The 21,701-nt window shown below is 62.2% G+C and overlaps 1 protein-coding gene across 2 annotated transcripts; it reads right to left on the minus strand.

The window, feature by feature from the left end:
• Window positions 1-1,084: 1,084 nt before the first annotated feature.
• On the minus strand, window positions 1,085-9,421 carry UPK3A (uroplakin 3A). Of its 2 annotated transcripts, none has more exons than XM_045835020.1 (6): window positions 9,300-9,421; window positions 8,249-8,404; window positions 6,099-6,378; window positions 4,507-4,589; window positions 2,933-3,065; window positions 1,085-1,384 (listed from the first exon to the last, which is right to left on the minus strand). In XM_045835020.1, the coding sequence occupies exons 1-6, from the start codon at window positions 9,349-9,351 to the stop codon at window positions 1,225-1,227; spliced, it is 864 nt and encodes a 287-aa protein (XP_045690976.1). In that variant the 5' UTR covers window positions 9,352-9,421; the 3' UTR covers window positions 1,085-1,224. The 2 variants fall into 2 exon arrangements, with proteins under 2 accessions (XP_045690976.1, XP_045690975.1); XM_045835019.1 differs by lacking the exon at window positions 9,300-9,421 and adding an exon at window positions 8,954-9,203.
• Window positions 9,422-21,701: the final 12,280 nt, after the last annotated feature.

Raw genomic sequence — 21,701 nt, forward strand, 5'->3', positions numbered from 1 at the left:
GAGCGCCACCGAGCTGTCCGCTCTGAATGGTCAATTTTATGTTACGTGAGTCTCGCCTCCACTTACAAAGGGAAATAAACACAGGCCTGTTGTAACGGAGAACGCAGGTGGGCATGAGTTCCCAACAAGGGCAGACCCCCAGGGAGCGTGCCCTCCGTCTGCTGCTGGGGGTCTGCAAAGAGGCCTGGCCGGCTGCCCGCCAGGGGCCAGGACTCTGGGAGGGTGCCCGGGACGGTGCCCAGGACGGAGGAGGGAAATCCAGTGCCCCCAGACCCCCTCGAGGGGCCCAGAAGACCGTCTGGGGGATCCAGGAGGGGGCCCCGGGCACACCCAGGCTGGCCGCCCCCCTACCAGCTGCGCCCCCACTCCCTCCTCCCGTTTCCACGGCCCGGCACTGGGTCCTCTGGGGGTCCCGCTGTCCGCCTCCTGCCTTCCCAGCTGGAGGACCCCTTGTGGATGTGTGCCCCCCCGCCGGGCACCGCCAGCCTGCGGGCTGTGTCCCCGCCTTGGCCACCCCCACTGTGACAGGCTCCTCTCCTTTCACGACAGGAAGCGGGCCCGGGACTCGTCCGACCCACGGAGGGGAGCCGTCTCGCCCCTGACTCGGGAGACAGACTCGAGCCCTCTGAGCAGAGACGGGGGGGCTGGCGAGCCCTTTCACGCCCCGCAAGTGAGCCGGGCGCCCCCCACTCTCTGTCCCCCAGCCTTTTCTGCCCTCCCAGTGGGATGGGAGGGCTGGGGAGGAGCCCAGGCTGCTGGTGTGGCCCTGAAATGAGCCGTTGGCATCAGCCCATTCCACAGACGGGGAAGCTGAGCCCCGGAGAGAAAGATGACTGTGGGTGACACGCGGCTGCCGGAGAGCGGCACCCAGGATGCATTTCGGCCTGCGGGTCTCCGGGACCTCACAGGTGGTGTGCCCCAGACCCCACCCCCCGTAACTGCACGCACAGCCCATCCCCGCAGGACCCCTGCCGCTCGGGTGCGGGGTCCTGACCCCCCCACCCCACCCAGAGAAACGGTCCCCCCCCCAACATGAGTGGACGCGTTCCCCCGCGGAGTCACCCATTGGTGCACCTTCGCTGAACCCAAATCCTCGGGAAGACTTTATTGATCGAAAGTGTTCCTGCCGTTGGACCCCCGGCCCGGTGTCACGGCGGGTGGGCTCGGGGGTGGACACCCGGACACCCGCTGTCCTGGGGAGAGGGCTGCCGGCTGGCGCCCCGCTCAGGCCTGGAGCTTGCCGCCGTACGCCTCGGCCCTGTCCAGGGGCAGCCGCCGGGTCACAGCCCCGTAGGAGGGCTCCGAGGTCCCCAGGGACTTGGGGACGGCCTCCTGGGTGATCTGGGAGTCGTGCGTGGTTTCCCCGTCAGAACCGCCCACGTCCCTGACCGAGAAAAGGAAGAGAGCCGGGGTCAGGGGCGCGAGCGAGCCGGAACCGCACCAGCCGGCCCGGGACCCTCCTGCGCAGACCGGCTTCCAGGGAGGCACCTCAGGCCCTCCTCCGGCAGGCCGGACTTCCCAGAGCGCCTGCTGTGCGCCGAGTCCTGGGGCCAGGAAGGGGTCACCCTTTTGGAACTATGTGTGCGATGTACAGGTTCGACCATGAGCTGAACACTCGGGGGCTAAGACCGCATGGGGAGACGGACCACAGCAATGACCAGAGAGAATGGGCGACTCCAGGTGGGAGCCACCGGAGGGCTTTCTGGAGGAGGGGGCGGTCAGTCTGGCCCTGAAGGAGAAGAGTGTGGGCATACACGGGCACTCCGGGCGTTCGACAGGAATGGCTGGGGGGTGCCTGGGGCAGCCGGAGCCAGAAAGGACAGGAGGGACAAGGGGAAGAGCCAGGCCCACGTCAGACAGCAGGACACTCGCAGCCAGGTGAGGCGCTGCCCCTGGGCAGGGAGGGGCAGGTAACCACTGCTGGCTGCTCCCGGGCTAACCTCCTCTAGTATTTCTGTTGTCACTAATGTAAATGTCAGAAGGCGACTTGATTTCCCAGTTCGCCAGCTTCTGACCCCCGACGTCTCCTCCCGCCTGGCTGATTCCTACCTGTCCACTGCCTTTCGCCTCTGCCGAGAAGGTGTCCACCTGCTCCCGGCCCGCCCTGGGACGGGCTCCCTCCTGACCTTCCAGGCCCCCTGGGCCCCCTCTCTCGCTGAGAAGCACACTGTGTGTGGCCTTCCCATCCACCCCTGTCTCCTGGCCTTGATGAGACTCTACTCCTGCCGTTCCTTCCTCCAGGAAGCCCACACTGATGCCCCAGCCAGGATCCGCCCTGCCCTCCCCCAGACTCCCCCGGCACCTGTGGGGGCCTGATTCAGCCTGCCCAGTGCTCCCAGGAATAACGGGCTGCACGCCCACCCGCCTGCCCTCCCCCCCCGCCCCCGGGCAGCCCCGCTAGTGGCCGGCTCCAGTGGCTCCCGGAGACCCGGTCCAACCCGCACAGACGCCAATCAGAGCTGTTGGTGAGCTCAGGGCACCGGGGCTCTGGCCCCACCTCTGCTTTAATTGGTGACCCTGCTCCCTCGGGCCTCAGTTTCCCCATCTGTGCTGCCGCTGGGGGAGTCACGGTGACCACGGAAACAGTCCGTGTTTGGTGCCTGGGCTCTGCCCCGGGGCGCTCCACAGGGCTTGTTTGGCTTGACCTGCACAGCTCCGAGGGGGGTGACACTTACCAGAGTCTTCACTTTCCAGAACAGGGACCTGAGCTGGTTCACCTGTGTCAGACCCGGGTTCTGCCCACCAACCCCGCCCTGCCCAGCTGACCGTGACCTTGGCTGCCCCAGGGCTCAGCTCCCCTCCCCCCCACCCCACCCCACCCAGGGTGGAAGGTGGCTGTCTTGCCTGCTGGGCCGCCCCCCCCCGAAGACCCTTCCCGGGGAGCGTGCCCGGTGCGTCCCCGAGCCCTGCTCTCCGGCTGGCGGGCACTCACACAAGGCTCAGGACGACGGCGCCGGCAAAGCCCAGGAGCAGGAAGAAGGGCAGGGAGCCCAGGATGGACGTGACGACGATCATGCCGCCGCTCCGCCGGCCGGGCCACGTGTCGATCGCCGCGTACGGGGTGGCTGGCAGGTGGCAGGGCGCAGGCCTGTCACTCCCCAGACCCTGCACCCCCCCTGCCCTCCCCCTGGGGACGCCCGGGACTGTCCCAGCGCCCCCCGCCACCACGTCCCAGTTCCCAACTGTCTCTGGTGCGTGTCTGCTCTCGTCCCTTTTGACTGTCCTCCTGCACAACTGTCCATGGTAAACTGACCCACGTCTCCTGGAGCGAGGAGTGGGGTGCGGGTTACAAGCCGTCAGAACAAACGCGACGGGGGTGGGGGGCCTGGGCTGGGGGAGCCGGGCGCCCCGGGGCTCCCCTCTGCTCCGGCCAGTGTCACCCTTCGGGACTACGTGAACAACATCGGGACCTGCTGGGAGCGGCCTCCTTCCAGCCGCGGTGGCACGCTGGACCCTCCAGACCCCCGTTCTGCAGCTGGCTCACCCCAGCCTCAGGAGACGGGTTCGCTCAAGGTCCCCCCAGACTCCAGACTCAGGCCTGTAGGTCTGTCTGCGCCCCGAGGTCACCCCTCAGGCCCAGCGCTCTCGGCCGGGATCTCCCAAAGGGCCCTGCTGGGGAGCCTGCGCGAACGTCCTCCCCTGCCCCCGGTTCTCAGACGCCGAGGCCGAGGCCCTCGGGCTCGCACAGCAGCCGGCACCAGAGGCTGGGCATGCACTCGGGCCTCTGGGAGGTGCTGTCTCGGCGGGACCGAGATGCACAGGCGCAGAGGGGGACGGGCCAGCAGGAGCTCGCGCCCAGGCCCAGCCCCAGCCCTCACTAGCTGTGTGCCCTCTGGCCGCCTTCCAGAGCCGCTACCTGGCTCACCAGGTGTCTGTGGGGCGGCAGGAGGCTGCATGCTGGGCCCGTCTAGGGGACCGAGCGTCTCATCCTGGGGTCCGAGGTGTTGCAGGAGGTGAGTTGTAAAGTCAGGGTCACGTGCCATCGAAAGTACCCTCGGAAATCCCTGTTGTGGCCCCTAAGGCTCAGCAGACACGATTCCGTGTGTGCAAGCCTCAGGCGGGAGCAGAGGCCTCAGACGGAATCTTCTGGAGGGACTGGCGGTGGGCAGGGCCCCGGGCCACGGGGCCTCCTGCTGCTCCCGGGCTCAGGCCCTGCTGCTGAGGGAGCCTGGAGCCCTGGGGCCCAGGACCGGCGTTTGCCGCTGTGAGGGGTCAACACGGGGCCGCCTGGGCCTTATGCACCATGAGGGCTGGGACAGTGGCGACTGACCCCGCCGCTGAGGGTCCAGCCGTCCAGCCGGCCCATCACCACAGGGAAGCTGGGGGGAGGACGGTATTTTGGGGTAAATGATTTTAAAATGCACTTTCCTGATAACCCAGTGGCTGCCTGTGTCTGGGGAGGGGTTTCAGAGTGACGGCCTGAGTCTGCCTTCCCCAGGTTCCCTTGAGGACCACGTCCCCCTCGTCCCCCCACCCACTCGCCCCACCCCAGATCAGCCCACTCACGCCGGCGGGTGCGGATGGGGTCGGACCACAGGGTCTCGTCCTGCACCAAGCCCGTGGACACGTTGACGAGCACATACTTGAACCTGGAAGGAGACAGAGTGAGGACGACTTCCGCCCACCCTGTGAGCCCCAGCCACAGGGCGCTGGGGTGGGGGGGGGTTAGGGCCGCTGGGCTTGGGGACCGAGTGGGGACTTCTGGACGGAAATCTAGGCAGCCACAGGGGGGCTCCGAGTACCAGCCGGACAAAGTCCAGGGTGGTGCTGGACTTTGCGTTGGCCCATGTGCCACACGTCACGGCCAGGACCCCTTCCCCGGTTCGGAGGCCACCTCCTCCAGGAAGCCTTCAGCATCGGAGGCCCTCGCTCCAGGCCCTCGCTCCGGGGGCCCCTCTGTTTCTCTGTCGGATGCGGGATGCGGGTGGCGCATCCGCTGAGTGTTGACACATTTGTCCTCCCTGCGTCCTCGCCCTCCATCTCCCCAGCCCCGCCCTGGGTCCCGCACAGGGGCCCAAACAACAGCGATGACATGCACCCCCCCGCCCACCGCTCCGGGGTCAGGGCCGCATCTTGTTGCAGACGGCCCCAGCTGAATGCCAAAACCTGTACAGGAAGATCGGAGACGCAGTGCAAAGCACCCAAAGCGGACTGAGGGTCAGTTTAAAATCATGGATTTTCTGCGACTTACCAGCCAATCACTCAACATGTAAGAAAATTATAATAATAAGACCCTCAACATCTCTAACCCCTGCTTCTCTAGGTTTAAAGATGAGAACCCCAGAGCCTGGGACGCCGGCGTGCCCCCAGAGGGGGAGGGGCCTGGCAATCAAGGAGGATGGAGAGGTTAAGGTCAAGGTCAAAGGGGAGGATTGCAGGTGGAGCGGAGGAGGCTGGGGACACCTGTCCTGCCTGGTGGCTGGGGCCAAAGCAGGGGCAGCTGAGACAATGGCCAGCAAGTGACGGCCTGGCCACCGCCCAGTGCAGCCCAGAAGGTACAGAGACCCCAACCTAGGCGTCTCCATGGCAACGAGAGTGGCTTTGGCGCCAGGTCAGACCCCCTGGCCATGGGTCAGGCCTGAGCCCCCAGCGCTGCACAGCAAAGACGCTTGGCAAACGCCTGTGGACACGAACGAGGGACCCCCTTGGGTAGGACGGGCCACACAAAGGCGCGCCGGAGGGGAGCAGGCGCTGGGGAAGTCTCAGAGTGGGCTCCGGGTCACGCTGAGCCCCGGCTTTTCACTGGGCGACCCCCTTCGCTCCCTGGACCGCAGCATCCCTCCCTGTCAGATGGGAGCGTGCTGAGTGGGTGACAGCCAGGCCAGGACCAGGGTATGACTTGAGGAGTCCGGTGCAACATGAAAACCCAGACCCCTGGCTCAGAAGTTAAGACTTTCAAGGGGGCAGAGCGTGAAGCCAAGTGGGGTCCCCGCTGCGTGGGTGGCCCTGTGCACCGTCGCTCGCCCCAGAAGGCCCTCGGGGGACCCGAGATGCTCTTGGCACACGGCGGGCCCTGGAGACGCGTGGCCTGTCCCACTTGCTGGCTCTGAGGGGGGGCCGGGGCACAGCTGCCTGGCTCTCGGGGGCCCTGCACCCACCTGTACTCCGTGGCGGCTGACAGGGGCGGGTTGCAGAGGCCGTGGAAGTTAGGGTCGGACAGGCAGGTCCCATTGGCGCCCACCCGGAACAGGTAGGCATCCAGGATCTCCGAGGCCCGGGACACATCCCCCACGGCATCCAGGCTGGGCAGGTCGCTACAGGGGGTCAGGTCAAAGGCCGCAGCCCTGTAGGGGCCTGTCCTCCCTCCGCCCGTCTCCTGGAAGGTGGCGCTCAGCGGGGCATGGGCCCCGTCCTGCACGGAGGCGTTCCTGAGGCTGCCTGTAGGGGGCAGTGCAGGGAGGGAGTGAGGCCCCTGGCCACCCCAGCTCAGTCACTCACTCAGTCATTCACCAAACTCCCCTGAACATCCTCTGAGCCAGCGCTGTGCTGGGCCCTGGGTCGCAGGCAGGTGCCAGGCAGCTCAGGCCCTGCCCTCGAGGACTCCCTGGGCAGTGGAGGTGGCGGCAGGGAGCGCCTTCCGGACTCCGGCCTCCTGCGGCTCTCACCCTCCTCCTCTGGCCGCAGGCCTGTAGTCCCCCCACCCCAGCGGACCGTTTGCTTCCTGAGCGCCTGGGTTCCGTCCTCTGGAAGGGGGAGGAGGGTCATGGAGCACGGAGAACAGCATGGAGGCAGGCAGCCCCAGGGCAGCCCTGGGTCTCTTCCTCACTAGCTGGGTGACCTTAGACAACTCACGTCCCCTGTCTGGACACGGGCCTGTGAAATGGGAGAACACTGCCCCGCCGTGCCCACAGCTGGGGCCTGGGCAGGCGGGCAATAGTGTTTGCTGGAAGAAGAAAGTGAGGGCCCTACGTGGGCTGTGGCACGTGGCTGGCTGCACGTGGCTGGCTGCACGTGGCTCGTTGCTAGAAACGTAGGAGGTTGTCACTGAGTTCCTTCTCTCGGAACCCCAGGATGGCTGCCGGTGACCAGGAGGGCTGGATCGGAGCCAGCAGGTTCCCTCAAAAACACTGATCTTTTTTTTCTTTTAACTTTTAAAAATGTCTTGATTTTGGAGAGAGAGGAAGGAGGGGAAAGAGAGAGAGAGAGAGACATGGATTTGTTTTTCCAATCATTTATGCATTCTCTGGTGGATTCTTGTATGTGCCCTGACGGGGGATCAAACCCACAACCTTGGCGTGTCAGGACAACTCTCTAACCAATGGAGCCACCCGGCCAGGGCGAAAACACCGACCTTGAGCCTCCTCGGGAGCAACCTGGGCGTGAGGACCAGAGAGTCTGGACGTGCCGCCCAGCTGCAGGAGTTACCCCACCGCTCCGAACCTTGATTTTCTTCTCTGCAATGGGCACCCTAATACAGTTGACCCTTGAACAATTTGGGGTTAGAGACACAGTTGAAAATCAGCATATAACTTTTGACTCCCCCCCAAAATAACTACTAATAGCTTACTGTGCACTGTGCATTAATGCCTTATTAATAACATGAACAGTCAGCCCTGGCTGGCGTAGCTCAGTGGATTGAACGTGGGCTGCTAACCAAAGTGTCGCAGGTTCGATTCCCAGTCAGGGCACATGCCTGGGTTGCAGGCCATAACCCCCAGCAACTGCACATTGATGTTTCTCTCTCTCTCTCTCTCTCTCCCTTCCCTCTCTAAAAATAAATAAATAAATCTTTAAAAAATAAAAATAACATGAACAGTCAATTAACACATATTTTGTGATAATGGAGTATACAACTAACACATATTTTGCATGTGATAATGGAGTATATACTATATATATATTCTCACAATACAGTAAGCTGGAGAAAGAAAATGTAAGAAAAAACACATTTACAGCATTGATTGAAAAAACCAGCACGTGAGTGGGCTTGTGCAGTTCAGACCGTGTTGTTCCAAGGTCAGCTGTAGCTAGCTGCCTTGTGGGCTGGCTGCCAAGGTCAGCTCACAGGTGTGCAGAGCACCTGGCATGAGGTGAGGGGTGTTGCTGGGATGTCCCCCCAGACCGGGGTCCCTCCAGGGAAAGCCGATGACTGTGGCCGCAGCCCCCCGGCCCAGGGCTGGCCCAGAGCAGACACAGGGCGGGCTGGGGAGCTGCAGGGGGGCGGCTGCTCACGGGGGGTGGCGCGCCCCTCTCCCTGCCTCCTCCCCTCCTCCCTGCAGACGGGTCAGGCCCCTTCAGTGCCCCTCACCCGAGTCGACCAGGCCGTAGAGATGAATCTCGTAGGTGCCGTGGAGCGCCTCGGTGCTGTCGAACATGCAGAGGGGTTTCTCCAAGGCCACCGTGCTGAGGGTAGGGTTGTTGGTGGCAAAGGTCACGCTGGCCAGCTGGGGCTGGAGGCTCACCCCTGGAGGAAGCAGTGAGGACAGGAGCTGGCCCCCGGGGGACCGTCCACATCCGTGGGCACGCCCTTCCCTCCCCCAGTGCGTGTGCCCACATGTCGGCGGCAGCAGGTATGAGCACCCGCTGTGTGCTGGGCCCTGGGTCTCTCCCTCCGCACGGGCAGCACCCCGGGCCCCACCCAGCCGCCGTGGCCAGGAACTGGGCACGAAGCTGAACTGCCGCTCTCTCTCCCCCCAACAGCAGACGGTCAGTCACCGAGAACCCCATTGCCCCTCCTGAGTGTCCCTCCGCCCCACCCCCTTCACCTGAACCCTAGTAACCAGCCCTCCCCCATCCTCTGCTCTCTGACATGCAAATCCGACCCAGGCACTAAAGCAGTGCAGCCCCTCTGGAGGGGTACGGAGGCCCCCACTGTTCTGGGCCTTGCTCCACGGGGTCCCCAGCCTCGCCTCTGTGCACACCGCCCTCACCCCAAGCTCCAGGCCCCCAGGTGGACGCTGGGGAGGAGGTTCCCAGGACAGAGCATGCCACCCCTCCTCCGCCCTGAACCTGCCCTTGCTGCCCCTTCGCCTGGAATGTCCCTCCACCTCTCCAGTCCAGGCGGCACCGGGAGTCCAGTCCAGTGCCTTCCAGGCTGGCCCACAGCCCCCTGTCGCAGGGCCCTGGAATCCCCACCAGGGGAAGCTTATTAAGAAGTGTGGGCCGTCACTGCTATCTGGGCCCCGGAGCCCGCACGGGGTCTGCCACAGAGCAGGCGTTCTCCTGGAGTGAATCAGTGAAGTGCCCATTTCCAACGCTCCTCTCAGGACTCCTCTGGAGGGTCGGGGTGCAAGACACGCCCCTGGGTCCAGCTGCCCGCCCTCCCTGGGCTTGGCGCCCTCCTCTCGCCAGCCGCTTACCCCAGCACAGCGGCAGGCAGCCCAGGGCCAGCAAGGCACAGAGCCGAGGCATCGCCCTGGACCAGCGCGCCGCGCCTCTCCACCGCAGCACACCCGCCGGCCCTGGGCTTTGGGCGCGCCCCGCCCCCGTCCTCTCCGCCAATCCGCGACCTTCTGGAGAACTATTTGCATACGCCACGCCCCCAGCTCCCTGGCAACCAGTCATCCCGCACGCACCCCGGAGCCTTTACCCAAGCGCCTACTGAGTGCAGAGACCTGCCCCGCGTCTCCCTCCTAAGGGAACCTGGGGACAAGCCCCTCCAATCTGAGCCTCCGTGTCCATACTGTAGGGGGGCGCTAGTTACAACCGTTTGTATGGACACCCTCCTCAGTACCAGAACTTCCTGGCTCCTGTGAAGATGAACTGGGTTGAACAGCCACAGTGCTGTCATGGAAACCTTGAAGCCCCGGGCCCGGGACAGGTCCGAGACCTGTGGTGTGACCCTATCCACTCACAGGTGCAAGGACGAGGCCGCGCGTGGACTCCCTGGAAAGTCCCGGGCTGGATGCACGTGGGGGCCCAGCTCAGGGTCGTTTCAAACGGGAAGGGGCGGGATTTACGGCCCGCTTTCTGCGGGGAGCATTTGGAACGAGTGAGGAAGCCTGCCCCTGGATCAGATGGTTCCTTCGAGCACCAGAAATCGCGCACATCTCCGAGTGCACGTTAAATATGAGATTTTACATTTAAGAAAGAAAAGTCGGTCAACCAGGATGGCGGGGGGAGGACTAAAATCGGAACTGCAATCCACAACGCAGGTGAGCCCCTTGAACACGGAGCCGGGCCTGCCTTCCCAGGGGGCTGCCTTGCCCGACAGGTACCCCGCACCTCGGCTGCTAAAACGGGGTGGGAGAGCCTTTGGACTGGGCCGCAGCAACCTGTTCCCCAAACACCTGTTTGCAGCCAGAACGAGAAAGCAGTCGCGACTAAGCACTGGACTGATGGCTACTGGACTGCAAGTTAAAAACAGCGTCTAGAATGAAGGCCCCTGCGTTAGCTGGTCGGCACGGACAGAAATGCCCTCGTTCTATTGATGTCACAGTCCCCTTCCCTGTCCCAATAAGCACCCAGAGCCTCTGTCTCTTCCTCAGAACATTATTTGGTTGGGTTTCTGTCTGAAGCAGTGATCCCTGAACAGCTCTTCTGATTGCTCGCAAGACATGCTGGTGGCCTCTGGCTTTGAAAGGCCCTTTTGTCTGTGGGTGGGCTGAACCCAGCAGAAACTGACAACCGCGTGGCATTGAGGACAGTCAGGTGCAGGAGAGAAAAGAGGGAGACTGTGGGGGAGACACCGGGCTGAGCTCGTGTGCCTGTACTTCCACCGCAGGGGGGGCGCTACTCTCAGGACAGAGGGCGGTCACTGAGCCCTGGGGAGGGCGGAGGGGCTCCGAGGAAACTCCGGATCCTCGGGACGGGCAGTGGGGCCCGGGCCCTCACGCCCTGCAGGCCGAGGGAGATTGGAATGGAGGAAGAGGAAGAACTCAGTGGTGTCCGTGGTTAGTAGGGTGGCTGTGAAAAACAGCAACGGTACACACCTCGCTCCGGCCAGCGAAAGGGCCGAGAGGCGATGGCCCCCTGCTGGCAGGAGCTCCCTCGGCCCTCTTGGAGCCGAACGAAACGCCATTCCCCAGTGAAAGGCACCAGCGCCCCATGGAGAGCCCTGGCCTCACGGGGCCGGCTCAGGAAAAGTGGAGAAGAGCCTGGAAAGGAAGGGAGAGCTGGAAGTGCGATGGGCTGTCCAAGGCACTGGCACCGGGGGCGCTGGAGCGCCTCCCAGTGGTCAGATCGGAGTAAATGTGAGCATAAAATATGTAACAGAAGTAGTTCATCTAGCCGCTTGGAGAGTACTCAACCCACACGTCAAGGCTGATGCTTTAGAAAATGTTTCAAAAGGAAGAGAATTTCTTCTTTAAAGATGAACGCAAACTAAGTAAAATGTAGAAAGAATGACAAATTGAAACTAAAAGTTTTACCGTCATCCTAGTAATAACGGACCCACAAAATACTAATAAAAATATCATCTCAACACATGTTGAAATCATAGGGTGAGAGAATTCTAGGGAACAAGGTGTGTAGGGGTCTGGGGACACCAATTTGATAAAGTAAACTCAACGTCACCAATTAAGGGACGGACTGACTTCCTGGGTACATGGCTCCAAGGAGTTGAATTAAAAGTTGTCCAGAAAGTTTAATTCACCTGGCTGGTGTAGCTCAGTGGATGGAGCATGGGCTGGGAACCAAAGGGTCACCGGTTCGATTCCCAGTCAGGGCACATGCCTGGGTTGTGGGTGCAGGGAGCGAGAGAGGCAACCACACATTGATGTTTCTCTCCCTCTCCCCCTCCCTTCCTCTCTCTCTAAAAATAAAATAAATAAAATCTTTAAGAAAAAAGAAAGTTGAATTCGAATCTAGTCAACATAAAGCCCTCGGGCACGTCCAAACTGAGGAATTCCTGCCGACCCACCGGCCTGGAGGCTTTGAAAATGTCGATGTGGGGAAAGAGAGAGGCAGCAAGGAAAGAAGGGAGGAGCCGAGAACGTCATCAACTGGAGGAGAGTAGGAGACAAAGCCAGCTGCCCCCGCGGCCCTGGACCAGCTCTCGGATGAGAGCGAACAGCCCGCCGCACTCTGTCACCGTCAGCACGGCGGCGAGAGACGTGCGGACTACGGAATGTGCGTTAGATAACAATCGTGATCAGATGTGCAACCGTGTGGGTGTGACCTCCATGTTGTGGTTATGAAAGAGACACATGCCGGAGTCTTGTGGGTGAAGTGTCGCGGCATCTGGAACACACTCGCACACTCACACGCACTCACACGCACACACACGCACACACGGAGTGAGGGAGAGAGAGGAAGCGGTTAAGCAAACGCAGCACCATATTAACAATTGGTGAGTGCGGGTGTTCACTGCACAGTTCTACAAATGCTTCTATTGATTTGAAAATTTTCAGGTTTTTATTTATTTATTTATTTATTTATTTTTTAGAGAGGGGGAGGGGAGAGGGAAAGAGAGGGAGAGAAACATCGATTGGTTGCCTCTCTCTCGCATGTCCCGCCAGGGACCTGGCCCGCAACCTTTCTGGTGTCCGGAGCGACGCCCAACCCACTGAGCCACGCCAGTGAGGTTTTTGAAAAATTTTAAAGTGAAAATGGTGGGAGAAAGCGATTTTTGTGCTCAGCCAGAAATGTGCTCTGTCTCTCTGCGGGCCTCAGTTTACCCTCTGTGCAGTGGGGAGGGGACTCGGCTCTGAAGGCCGAGAGTGGATCATCAGGTCTTCACCTCCGGGGAACAAGAAAACACCGGGAGATAAGAGAGTCCTCAGCAGGGGTGAGGCCACCCTCCGAGAATGTGCATGGACTGGCATTTCTCGCTCGACCGCGGCTGGTGAGCCCCGGGGTTCGTCAGGGGCCAGCGGCAGAGCTGACCTTGCAGGCTCGGCCGGAGCCGCGGGGCCAGGGAGGAGGCCCAGGAAACTGCCGTCTTCTGCAGAGCCCAGCCATCTGCAGGAAACGCAAACAATAAAAAGTCCCCTGCTCGCTGGTCCTGCCCAAATATGGAGAGAACATTTTGAGGGAAAAGTTAAAATAATATTATCTGCTAAGGCCCAAACATGTTCTGCAAAAAAAAAAAAGAGAAAAGAGTCTTGGATTTATAAGCAAGTCCCCACTTCCCAGAGGCTGCCTTTTGTCTGGAGTGTTCTGGGGGGGGGGACACGCAGGAGACACGGACCCCGTGGGCTGATTCGTTCCGGAGACACCCATGCGGGTCTGCAGGGACGGAGGCCGGTGCAGCAGGGCCCTGACGCCTGCCTGTGTGCCCCCACTGGGGCCCGACCCCCTGTGTGGGTGTGCCGAAAGATTTTTTGGAGGAAAAAAAAGTTCCCCCTTGTTGATTGAGTGGATGCCAGGGCCCCGAGCCTCGGTGTGACTCGGGCCTGTCCCGACGTCTCCGGCCGTCCGACCGTCGTTCTGAACCCTGGCCCAGAAGGGCCCGAACCGGGAAGCCCCGCCGTGTGAAAGGCCGTGCAAACCCCAGCCCTGTGAGGCCTCCTGTGAATTCAAAACCCGGGGAATTTATGGGCTGGAAATTCTTGACCCAGAAATGTCTCTCCAAGGGTCAGAGAGGCCCGAGCCAGTTCCCCTGACAATTTTCTTTAGAAGTCAGGGAAGTTGTGGGCAAGGCCCCCCTCCCCCCCACTGCCATCCCCACCCAACAAGAATTTGCTTTCAGAGGGTTTTTTTTTTTTGGTTCCTGGGAGCCAAGCTTTCCTGCCCACAGAGATTGAGTCACTTTAACCAAAACAAAACAAAACTCAGGCAGAGAGACCCAAGCGCAGCCCCAGCTCCCTCCCTGCCTTCCAGCTCCCAGTGGCGGCTCTCACAGCCCCCCACCTCTCTCCCGGGCCCCAGTAGGGCCCACCTCGGGGTTCCAGAAGGGGCCCGGCTCCGGTTCTCCCTGAGGCGGCCCCCGCCCCTCTGCACAGCCTCAGCTTCTTTTGGTAACGTAGGGGTGCTCGGGGTGCCCCCTTGCAGAGCAGAGGCATGCAGGGTGACCCCCTGGGTGAACAAGTTTCCTGACGGAGCTTAGAGAGGTCGCGCCCACAGCCCCCAGGCCGTCACCCTCCGGCCCCCCTGTCAGGCTGGTCCCGCCTTCTCCTGTGCCCACAGCCCCCCGCCCCCGTCCCCTCTGGGGCACAGCGCCACCACAAACATCAGCACGGGCCTCAACCCCGTCTCTCCCTCTCAGGGTCTGCCTGCCACGGCTGCCTGGGGCGTGTCTTCCCATCCGCCTCTTTCTAACCAAATCAGTCAGCTCCGGCTGCTGGGACAGACACCCCAGGCTGGGCCTTATGGGCCGGAAACTTCTCTCCTCACAGTCCTGGGGGCTGGAAGTCCAAGGTCAGCGTGTCCTCGGGGCTGGTCTCTCCTGAGGCCTCTAGCCTGTGTCCTCACGTGCTGGTCCCTGTGTGTGTCTGTCTCAGTCGCCTCTTCTGCTGAGGACATCAAGTCAGGGTGGATTAAGGCGACACAAGTGACTTCATTTTACCTTAGTCGCCTCTTTAAAGGCCCACCTCCAAACACAGGCCCCTGCAGGGGTCCGGGGGTGGGGGGGCGAGGTTTCACCCTACAGATTTGGGGGATGCGATTCCGCGGTCACACACGTGTTTGGCGCCCTCCACGCCTTCTCGTCTGGACAGGTAACAAAGTCACCCCCCACCCGTGTCGGGGACCGAGCTAAGCGTGTTACCTATGTTACGAGCTCACTCATCCCATCCAGCCTGGGAGGCGGGTAGGATTGTCACCCCCATTCTACAGGTGAGGAAACCGAGGCTCCGAGAGGTTGGGTGACTGCCGGCCGGGATGCAGGCTCTGCCCAGGCAGGAACCCTGTCTCTGGCCCCAGCGCCAGGGCAGCGCCAGGCACCGTTCACTGGATCCTTCTGCAGACGGGCCCAGCGCCCTCCGGGCGGGAAGCAGGGAGGCAGATTTTACACCCGGGTCCCAGGACCCCAGCCTCCACTCCCTGACTGCCCCTTGGTCTCTTCGCCCACCGGCCACCCCTCCTGGGCATCTGCACACGGACGCCGGAGTGGAATTTCTAAAGGACAAACCTGGCTGTCACTGCCCTCATGTGAAACCTTGCGGGCCCCTGACTGGCTGGGTTCAGGATGAAGCCCACGCTTCTCACCCCCACGTCCAAGGGCGCTGCGTGGCCGGGGAGCTCCCGCCAGCCTCCCCGCCTCTCCTCCCGGCCCTCACGCCTGGCTCCAGCCCCGCTAAACACCGGCAGATGCCATGCTCTCCATGCTCTCTCTTGGCCTCTGCGGCTCCACGCTCCTCCATGCCAGCTCCAGTCCTCCAAGGCCCAGCCCAGATCCCTCCTCCTCCTCCAGGAAGTCTTCCAGCTCAGGACCTGTGGGGCTAGGACGACATTGTGCTGGTGGTGGGTCTTGCTCCCCCAGACCCCAGCATAAGAGCCCGGCCTGGGTCGTGACTGGATCTTCTTTATTACGGAGACTTCGCCCCTGCACAGGGCACATGCCCATCAGTGTTTGATGAATGAAAGACGGAAAGAACTGTTACATCACTATAAGCACGAGAGAGGAACCTCTTTCAAACTGCCGAGTTCGTCTTGGTTCACACCAGACGCCCCTCAGGGAGGAGCCGGGGATGGCGTGGGGCAGACTGGCATCAGGGGAGGCGGGAGGAATGTTCTCGCCATGGGTGAACTTTGAAGGGGGAGCTGCCAGGACCTTGCTGATGGTCTGGGTGCGGGGTGTGGGTACGGGGCAGTCAGGGGGGCCCCCGCCTCCCTGAACTGAGCTGGGGAAGGCTGTGGAAGGGTGGGCCTGGAGAGGGAGAGAGCTAGGACATGGGGTTTACACCCTCCTCTTCCCCTTCCGCAGGTGAGGCTGCGCAGCCCAGAGAGGGAGAGCGGTGGGGCCGGGCCACCCAGCACTCGGAGCAGTGGGCAGCCCCCGGTGTGCTCCCCTCCGTTCCCCCGGTGGCACCCACGAGGGACCCATCCCCCGTCCCTGGGCCTCTGTGAGTTCATGGAGCCAGCGGCAGCTTCCCCCACCCAGGGACAGCCGGGCAGCGGCAGGAGGCCGGGGGCCGATTCACAGCCTGAGTTTACCGAATGGCCCCCGCGCTGCCCCCTGTGCGGTCCTAGTGCAGGGCACGGGCCTGCAGGGTCCTGGAGAAGCTCTGGGGGGGCCCCCCGTATGGAGGCCAGAGGGCAGAGGATGGTGGGGGGGCCCGGGCCCGCCCCCTTGCGGCGGGAGAAGCTGAGGCCTGCTGGCCGACGGGGGCAAACTGGTTCGTCCACCTCTGGAATGAAGCTGGGTTAGACATTAATGTCCCCTTATCTGTGTGACCCGGAGGCCGTCGGGCAAAGGGGGGGGGCCCAGGCTGTCTGCCTCCCCGTTTCTTCACTGGGTGTGTCTGGCTCCTCTGCTCGCAGGAGCTGGTCTCCTGCTTCTAGCAGATTCTCTCCTTGCCGCAGGCATGCACAAGGCCTGGGGTAAAAGTCACTGGCAGCTGTGCCCTCGGGGGGGCTGCTCCCCCTCCTGCTGGCCTTGGTGGGGCCTTTCCTGCCCACAGCACTGGCTCTGACCCTCTGCCGGGCCACCGTGCCCCTCGGACCCCAGCAGAAGCCCCCCTTCCCGGGGCCACCTTGCCTGCCGCTCTGCGAGGAGTCCCAGCCCCAGCTCCGTGCTCCCGGGGCCTCTTCTCATGCTGTGGCGGTTTCACCTGACGAGGTTTCGTGTGGCTGTCAGGCGGTGGCCCTCCTGTTCCCAGTGGAAGGCATCCCGAGGGCACGGTGTACTTCCTCCCACCGTTTTCTGGATAATTGTATTCCCGGCACACAGTAGTACGCACTTAATACACATCACTTCTTTTTTATTATTATTTTTAGAGAGGGGAAGGGAGGGAGAAAGAGAGGGAGAGAGGGAGAGAAACGTGGATGTGAGAAAGACACAGGGATCAGTGGCCTCTGGTATGTGCCCCCAACAGGGGACCAGGCCTGCACTCAGGCTTGTGCTATGCCTGCGAATAGAACGGGCGGGCGACCCTGCTGTCTGCGGGAGGCCGCCAGCCCCACGGAGCCACAGCAGCGGGGCCAGGCCTGCAGGTGAGCTGCCGGTCCCGTCCGCCCGCCCTCCCCCCAGCCCCTTCCTGCGGAGCCTCTTCCCGCTGACCAGCGGGGCGCGCGCTGGTGTCTGGCGCCCCCTGGCGGCGCCCCCTCGCGGGTGGTTCAGACAGGGAATGGGGGCGCAGTGGGGATACTGCTGACCATGGGGGGGACCCTCCCGGCCCCACGGCGGACTAAGCTAAGTTCTATTAGGATCAGAAGAAAGAGAACGGACTTTTACGTAGAAAAAAAAATCTTAGTATATAATTCTGATCCATTTGTCTTTATGTCACGGCAGTCTTAAAACCGTTTTAATTTAATTATTTGTTATTAATAGTATTATTATTAACCGAGGAAAGGTCCCACAGAGGCACCAGTGCCCAGGGCCCAGGAAAGCCACACTACCGGGTTGTCTGGGCCCACCCTCTCTGACCTGGGCCCTCCGAGGTCAAAGGGTGTGAGGACTGGCAGATTTGGGGACGAGAAGACGACCCAGAACCTCAGTGAGTGGCTGGTGGAGGCCGTCCGGCGCCCAGGGGTTCTGCACCCTCCCCGAGTCCCCACGCCCCCTGCCCCCCAACTCCAGTCAGACCCGAGGCCCCTTCTCTCTTCAAATTGCGCAGCGAAGAGACGGGAGCCCCTCCTGTGTGCAGACATGACAACGAGACAAGGGGGGGGGACAGACGCCGTCAGGGAGCAGAAGGAGGCCTCCTGGGCCCGGGGAGGTGAGTGCTAGGCAGGGGCCGGAGCGGGCGAGGGGCGCCCCGAGGGCAGGGGCGCTTTCGCACAGGGGGCCGGGGAAGGCCGGCCGTGTGCGCTGACCCTTGAGGGAGGAATGGGGGGACGCACGGGGAGCCTGGGAAGAGGGCTCCAGGCAGAGGGAAGTGAGGGAAGGGGGGGATAGGCGATGAGGTCAGCCAGAGGCAGGGGAGCGGGCGGACTTGGGCGCCCCCTGCAGGAGAGGGAAGGAGGGGCTGTGGGAAGGAGGCAGGGCTGCAGTCAGAAAGCTCCGGGCGTGGCTGGACAGTGGAAGCCCCCGCAGTGGTGGGGAGAAGTGCCCGTCTACCCCCGTCCTCTCTCTCCTGGGCTACCCCCACCCTGAGGTTCTCTGGCTTCCGGCCCTCCCCCCCCCACGGCGGCGGGAAGGACGGGGCACGGTCCCCACGTCCCCCCTCATTCCAGAGGGCTCGCAGGGAAGGGAGTCTCCGTGCAGAAAGACCCCCGCGGGGTCCGAAGCGGCACAGGCCCTGGACCCGCCTGGAGACCAGAGCTCCCCCCCATTGTTGAGGTCTCAAGGCCCCCCAGAGGGGCGTTCGTTGCCCCACCAGAGCACAGAGCTCAGGGCCTGCGTCTCTGGGTCGCAGGAAGGAACTGGCCTGGAGCCTCCAGGGACTCCCGTTTCCCAATGAGCCTGGCAGTTCACAGCTCCAAGGGGATGAGGTGGAGGGGAGGCGCCCCCTCGGAGAACCCTGGGCTATTACGGCCTGGAAAGCAGCGAGCCTCCCCCCACCCCTTAGATGTGGGGAAACCGAGGACCCGCCCCACCCACGCCCACAGACCTCCTGAACTCGGTCTCCGGACCCCGAGACGCAGGGCTGGAGCGTGCACATGGCCAGGCGTGAGTCAGTGCGTCGGTCAGCGGAACAGCACCGGCAGCAGGAAGTAAAACGTCAGCGCGCGGTGGTGGCAGGGTCCACGGGGCTGTCACCGAGCCGGACCCACTGGGCTGTGGCAGGAAGACAAGTTCATCTGAGGCAGCCAGGGGCAGCGGCGCGGAGGGCCTGGGCCAAGGTTGAGGGTCACAGGGTCACACTGCCTGTGTGACCTCAGACAGGTCTCGCCTCTCTGGGCCTCCGTCCCCGACCTGGGCAATGAGCAGGCTGGACCAGAGGCCCCCCGGGCCCCGCCAAGTGCTCACGCCCTGCTGCCCGGGACTCCCTTCCCACTCTGGCGAGGAGGGCCCTGGCAGCCACGTGCACCGTAATTCACCCCTCGGTGAAGTGGGGGCTGGAGGTGCACATCTGTTCCCATCACCGCCCCCCGAGGAGCGGGGGGCCTAGCCCTAACCCTGACCCTGACCCTGGCCCTGACGCCCTCTCGGTGGGAAGGGGCGTGTGTTGGGTCCCGCAGTTTGCAGCTGGCAACTGCGAACACTTGGTTCCACTTTCCTCTTTGGTCCTTGTGGGCTCCACACTTCACCACCCACCCCTCCCAGCAAGTGGCCGCCTGTGAGTGCCCTCCCAGCAGCCTCCTTGCCAAGACAGCCCGAGTCCGGGATTGGCTGTGATCGGACCAGCGCTGGACCAATCAGTGTGGCCAGGGCGACGCTTTGCCCTGGCAGATGGGCCAGGCCTGGCTGAGGGGCTCACCCCACCGGGGCTGCAGGGGGTGGGCCCCTGAGGGAGACTCCAGGGCCCCGGGGGGGAGGGGAGAGGGTGGAGTGGATGTTGCACCTGCAAGAGTAGTGGTGGTGGGCGCAGCGGTGCCCCTCAGCGCTGGCAAACCTGTGCCGACCAGGAGCCTGCCAATGGGAGAGACCCTATCCGGGAAAAAGTCTCCGCAGACGTAGCAGTGATGGCTTTTGGGACGGGAGCATCCTGCGTTTAGGGTGGGCTCTAAATGCAATGCCAAGTGTCCTTGTAAGGCAGAGGCAGGACATCTGAGACACAGAAGGGAACGGCCTGGGACCACAGAGGCAGAGACTGGAGTGGGCAGCCAGAAGCCAAGGAGGCCTGCATCCACCGGAAGCAGGACAAGGCAGGCAGGCCCCGCCCCCGGAGCGACCGGCGGGAGCTCAGCCCCGCAGACACCCAGGTCTCAGACTTCCAGCCTCTAGAACCACGAGAGGGCCGCAGGAATTCTGAGCCCAGGAGGCCCATGAGTCATAACGGGGGAGTCGGGAGAGAAGCTGCCAACAGCACACGTGACCCTCAAAATATTTTAACAGATTCTCAGGGTGCACGGAACCACCTTTGACCTGTTCCTTGGAAGGGCGCCCGTGGGCCCACGGTGGGGCTGTCTTGCCCGACCTACCCCAGGAGTTACCTGTCTTCTCTTCTTGGGGTCCAAGGAGAAAAGACAGACGTCGGGGTCTGAGGGTAGAACAGGAGGCCGGGAGGGGCCTCAGCCATTGCCCAGGCCCACCTGCCACCAGCAGACCGGCCGAGGCCGAGGAGGAGGGCGGCCGCCAGAAGCTCCCGGCTGAACTGGCACCTTCTCCAACAAGCCCCGGGCTCCCTCGGACACTGAGAAAACCGGACAAGAGTTCTCCGGCAGCGCTGGTTCTTGGCACCGACTGGTTCTTGGAACAAGATCAGCCCCAAACGGTGGCAGATGAAAACGTGGGCCATCGAGACCATTGTCACCGTCACACACACACACACACGGGACTGGAGTTGAGCGCATCCCTGGCGGATGGGCGGAACATGAAGCAACTCGCCTGTCCAAGCAGTCGGCTTGAGGTTGATTTTTCCTTTTGTGAAAATTTGCTTTATTGTTGCCCTAGTGTTGTTTGCAAAATAAATCTCAGGGACAGAAGTGCAGGGGCCGAGAGTGCCCGTGACTCCCTTCATCTCAGCGTTGCTCACCGTGTGGGTTGCTGTCACCGTCCTCGCAAGGAGACCGAGGAGGGAAGGACACAAACATGGTACCTCGCAGTTCTCTGGGCGCAGGTACCGCTGGGGTCTCACGGGGCAGCAAATCAGGGTCGGGCCGGGCTGGCTCCTTCCGGAGGCTCCCGGGGACAGTCTGATTCCTTGACGTCTCCAGCTTCCAGAAGGGGCCGGCTTTCCTTGAGTCGTGGTCCCTCCCTCCGTCTTGGAGGCCAGCAACGTTGCAGCTCGCGTCTGCTTCTGTGGTCACGACTCTCTCTGACTATGGACAGGAAAATACCCTCCAAGGTCAAGAATTTATGTGGTTGGATTGAGCCCCCATGGAGAGTCCGGGATGACTCCTCCGTCTCCCAGGCCGCACCCAGACTCACTTCTGCAAAAGCCCTTTGCCGTGTCAGGTGTCACACCCTCACAGGTTCCAGGGGAGGGCGTGGTCACAGGGGGCCGCTGGTCTGCAGGCACACTGTTTTTTTTTTTCTCAGTGACCTTTCAAAGTGCATTTCACTTCTTTGCAGGCCATTTCTCGTTGTCATGAGAAATACAGTGAAACCAGAATTTTTTTCAAGGATTTTCAATCATTTTTTAAATTATATGTATTTATTTTTAGAGACAGGGAAGGAAGGGAGAAAGAGAGGGAGAGAAACATCAATGTGTAGTTGCCTCTCGCGCGCCCCCTACTGGGGACCTGGTCCGCAACCCAGGCATGTGCTCTGACTGGGAATCGAACCGGCAACCCTTTGGTTCACAGGCTGGTACTCAATCCACTGAACCACACCAGCTGGGGCTCAATCACTTTATTTTTGTTTATATTCTGAATATTTATGTATAGAAAAGTGCATAAATCACAGTCACAGCCGGAGTTTTATAAACTGGCCACACCCATGTAATCAGCACCCAAATCAAGACACGGAACGTGCCCGACAGCTCTGGGGACATGTTTTCTGGACACACTTGCCCTGGGCTGGGTGCCAGGAAGCATGGGCAGAGTTCATTCAACGCCGGTCCTCGGCACGGAACCTAGGGGGGCAACCAGGGGAGTGAGTGGGGTGCAGGAAGGGAGTTTGGGTAGCAGAGAAGAACACAGATGCATTGGCTAAGCCTACCCAGAAGGCTTCC

Source organism: Phyllostomus hastatus, unplaced genomic scaffold (genome assembly GCF_019186645.2).
Source record: "Phyllostomus hastatus isolate PE091 unplaced genomic scaffold, TTU_PhHast_1.1 phas_contig_198, whole genome shotgun sequence".
NCBI lineage: Eukaryota > Metazoa > Chordata > Mammalia > Chiroptera > Phyllostomidae > Phyllostomus > Phyllostomus hastatus.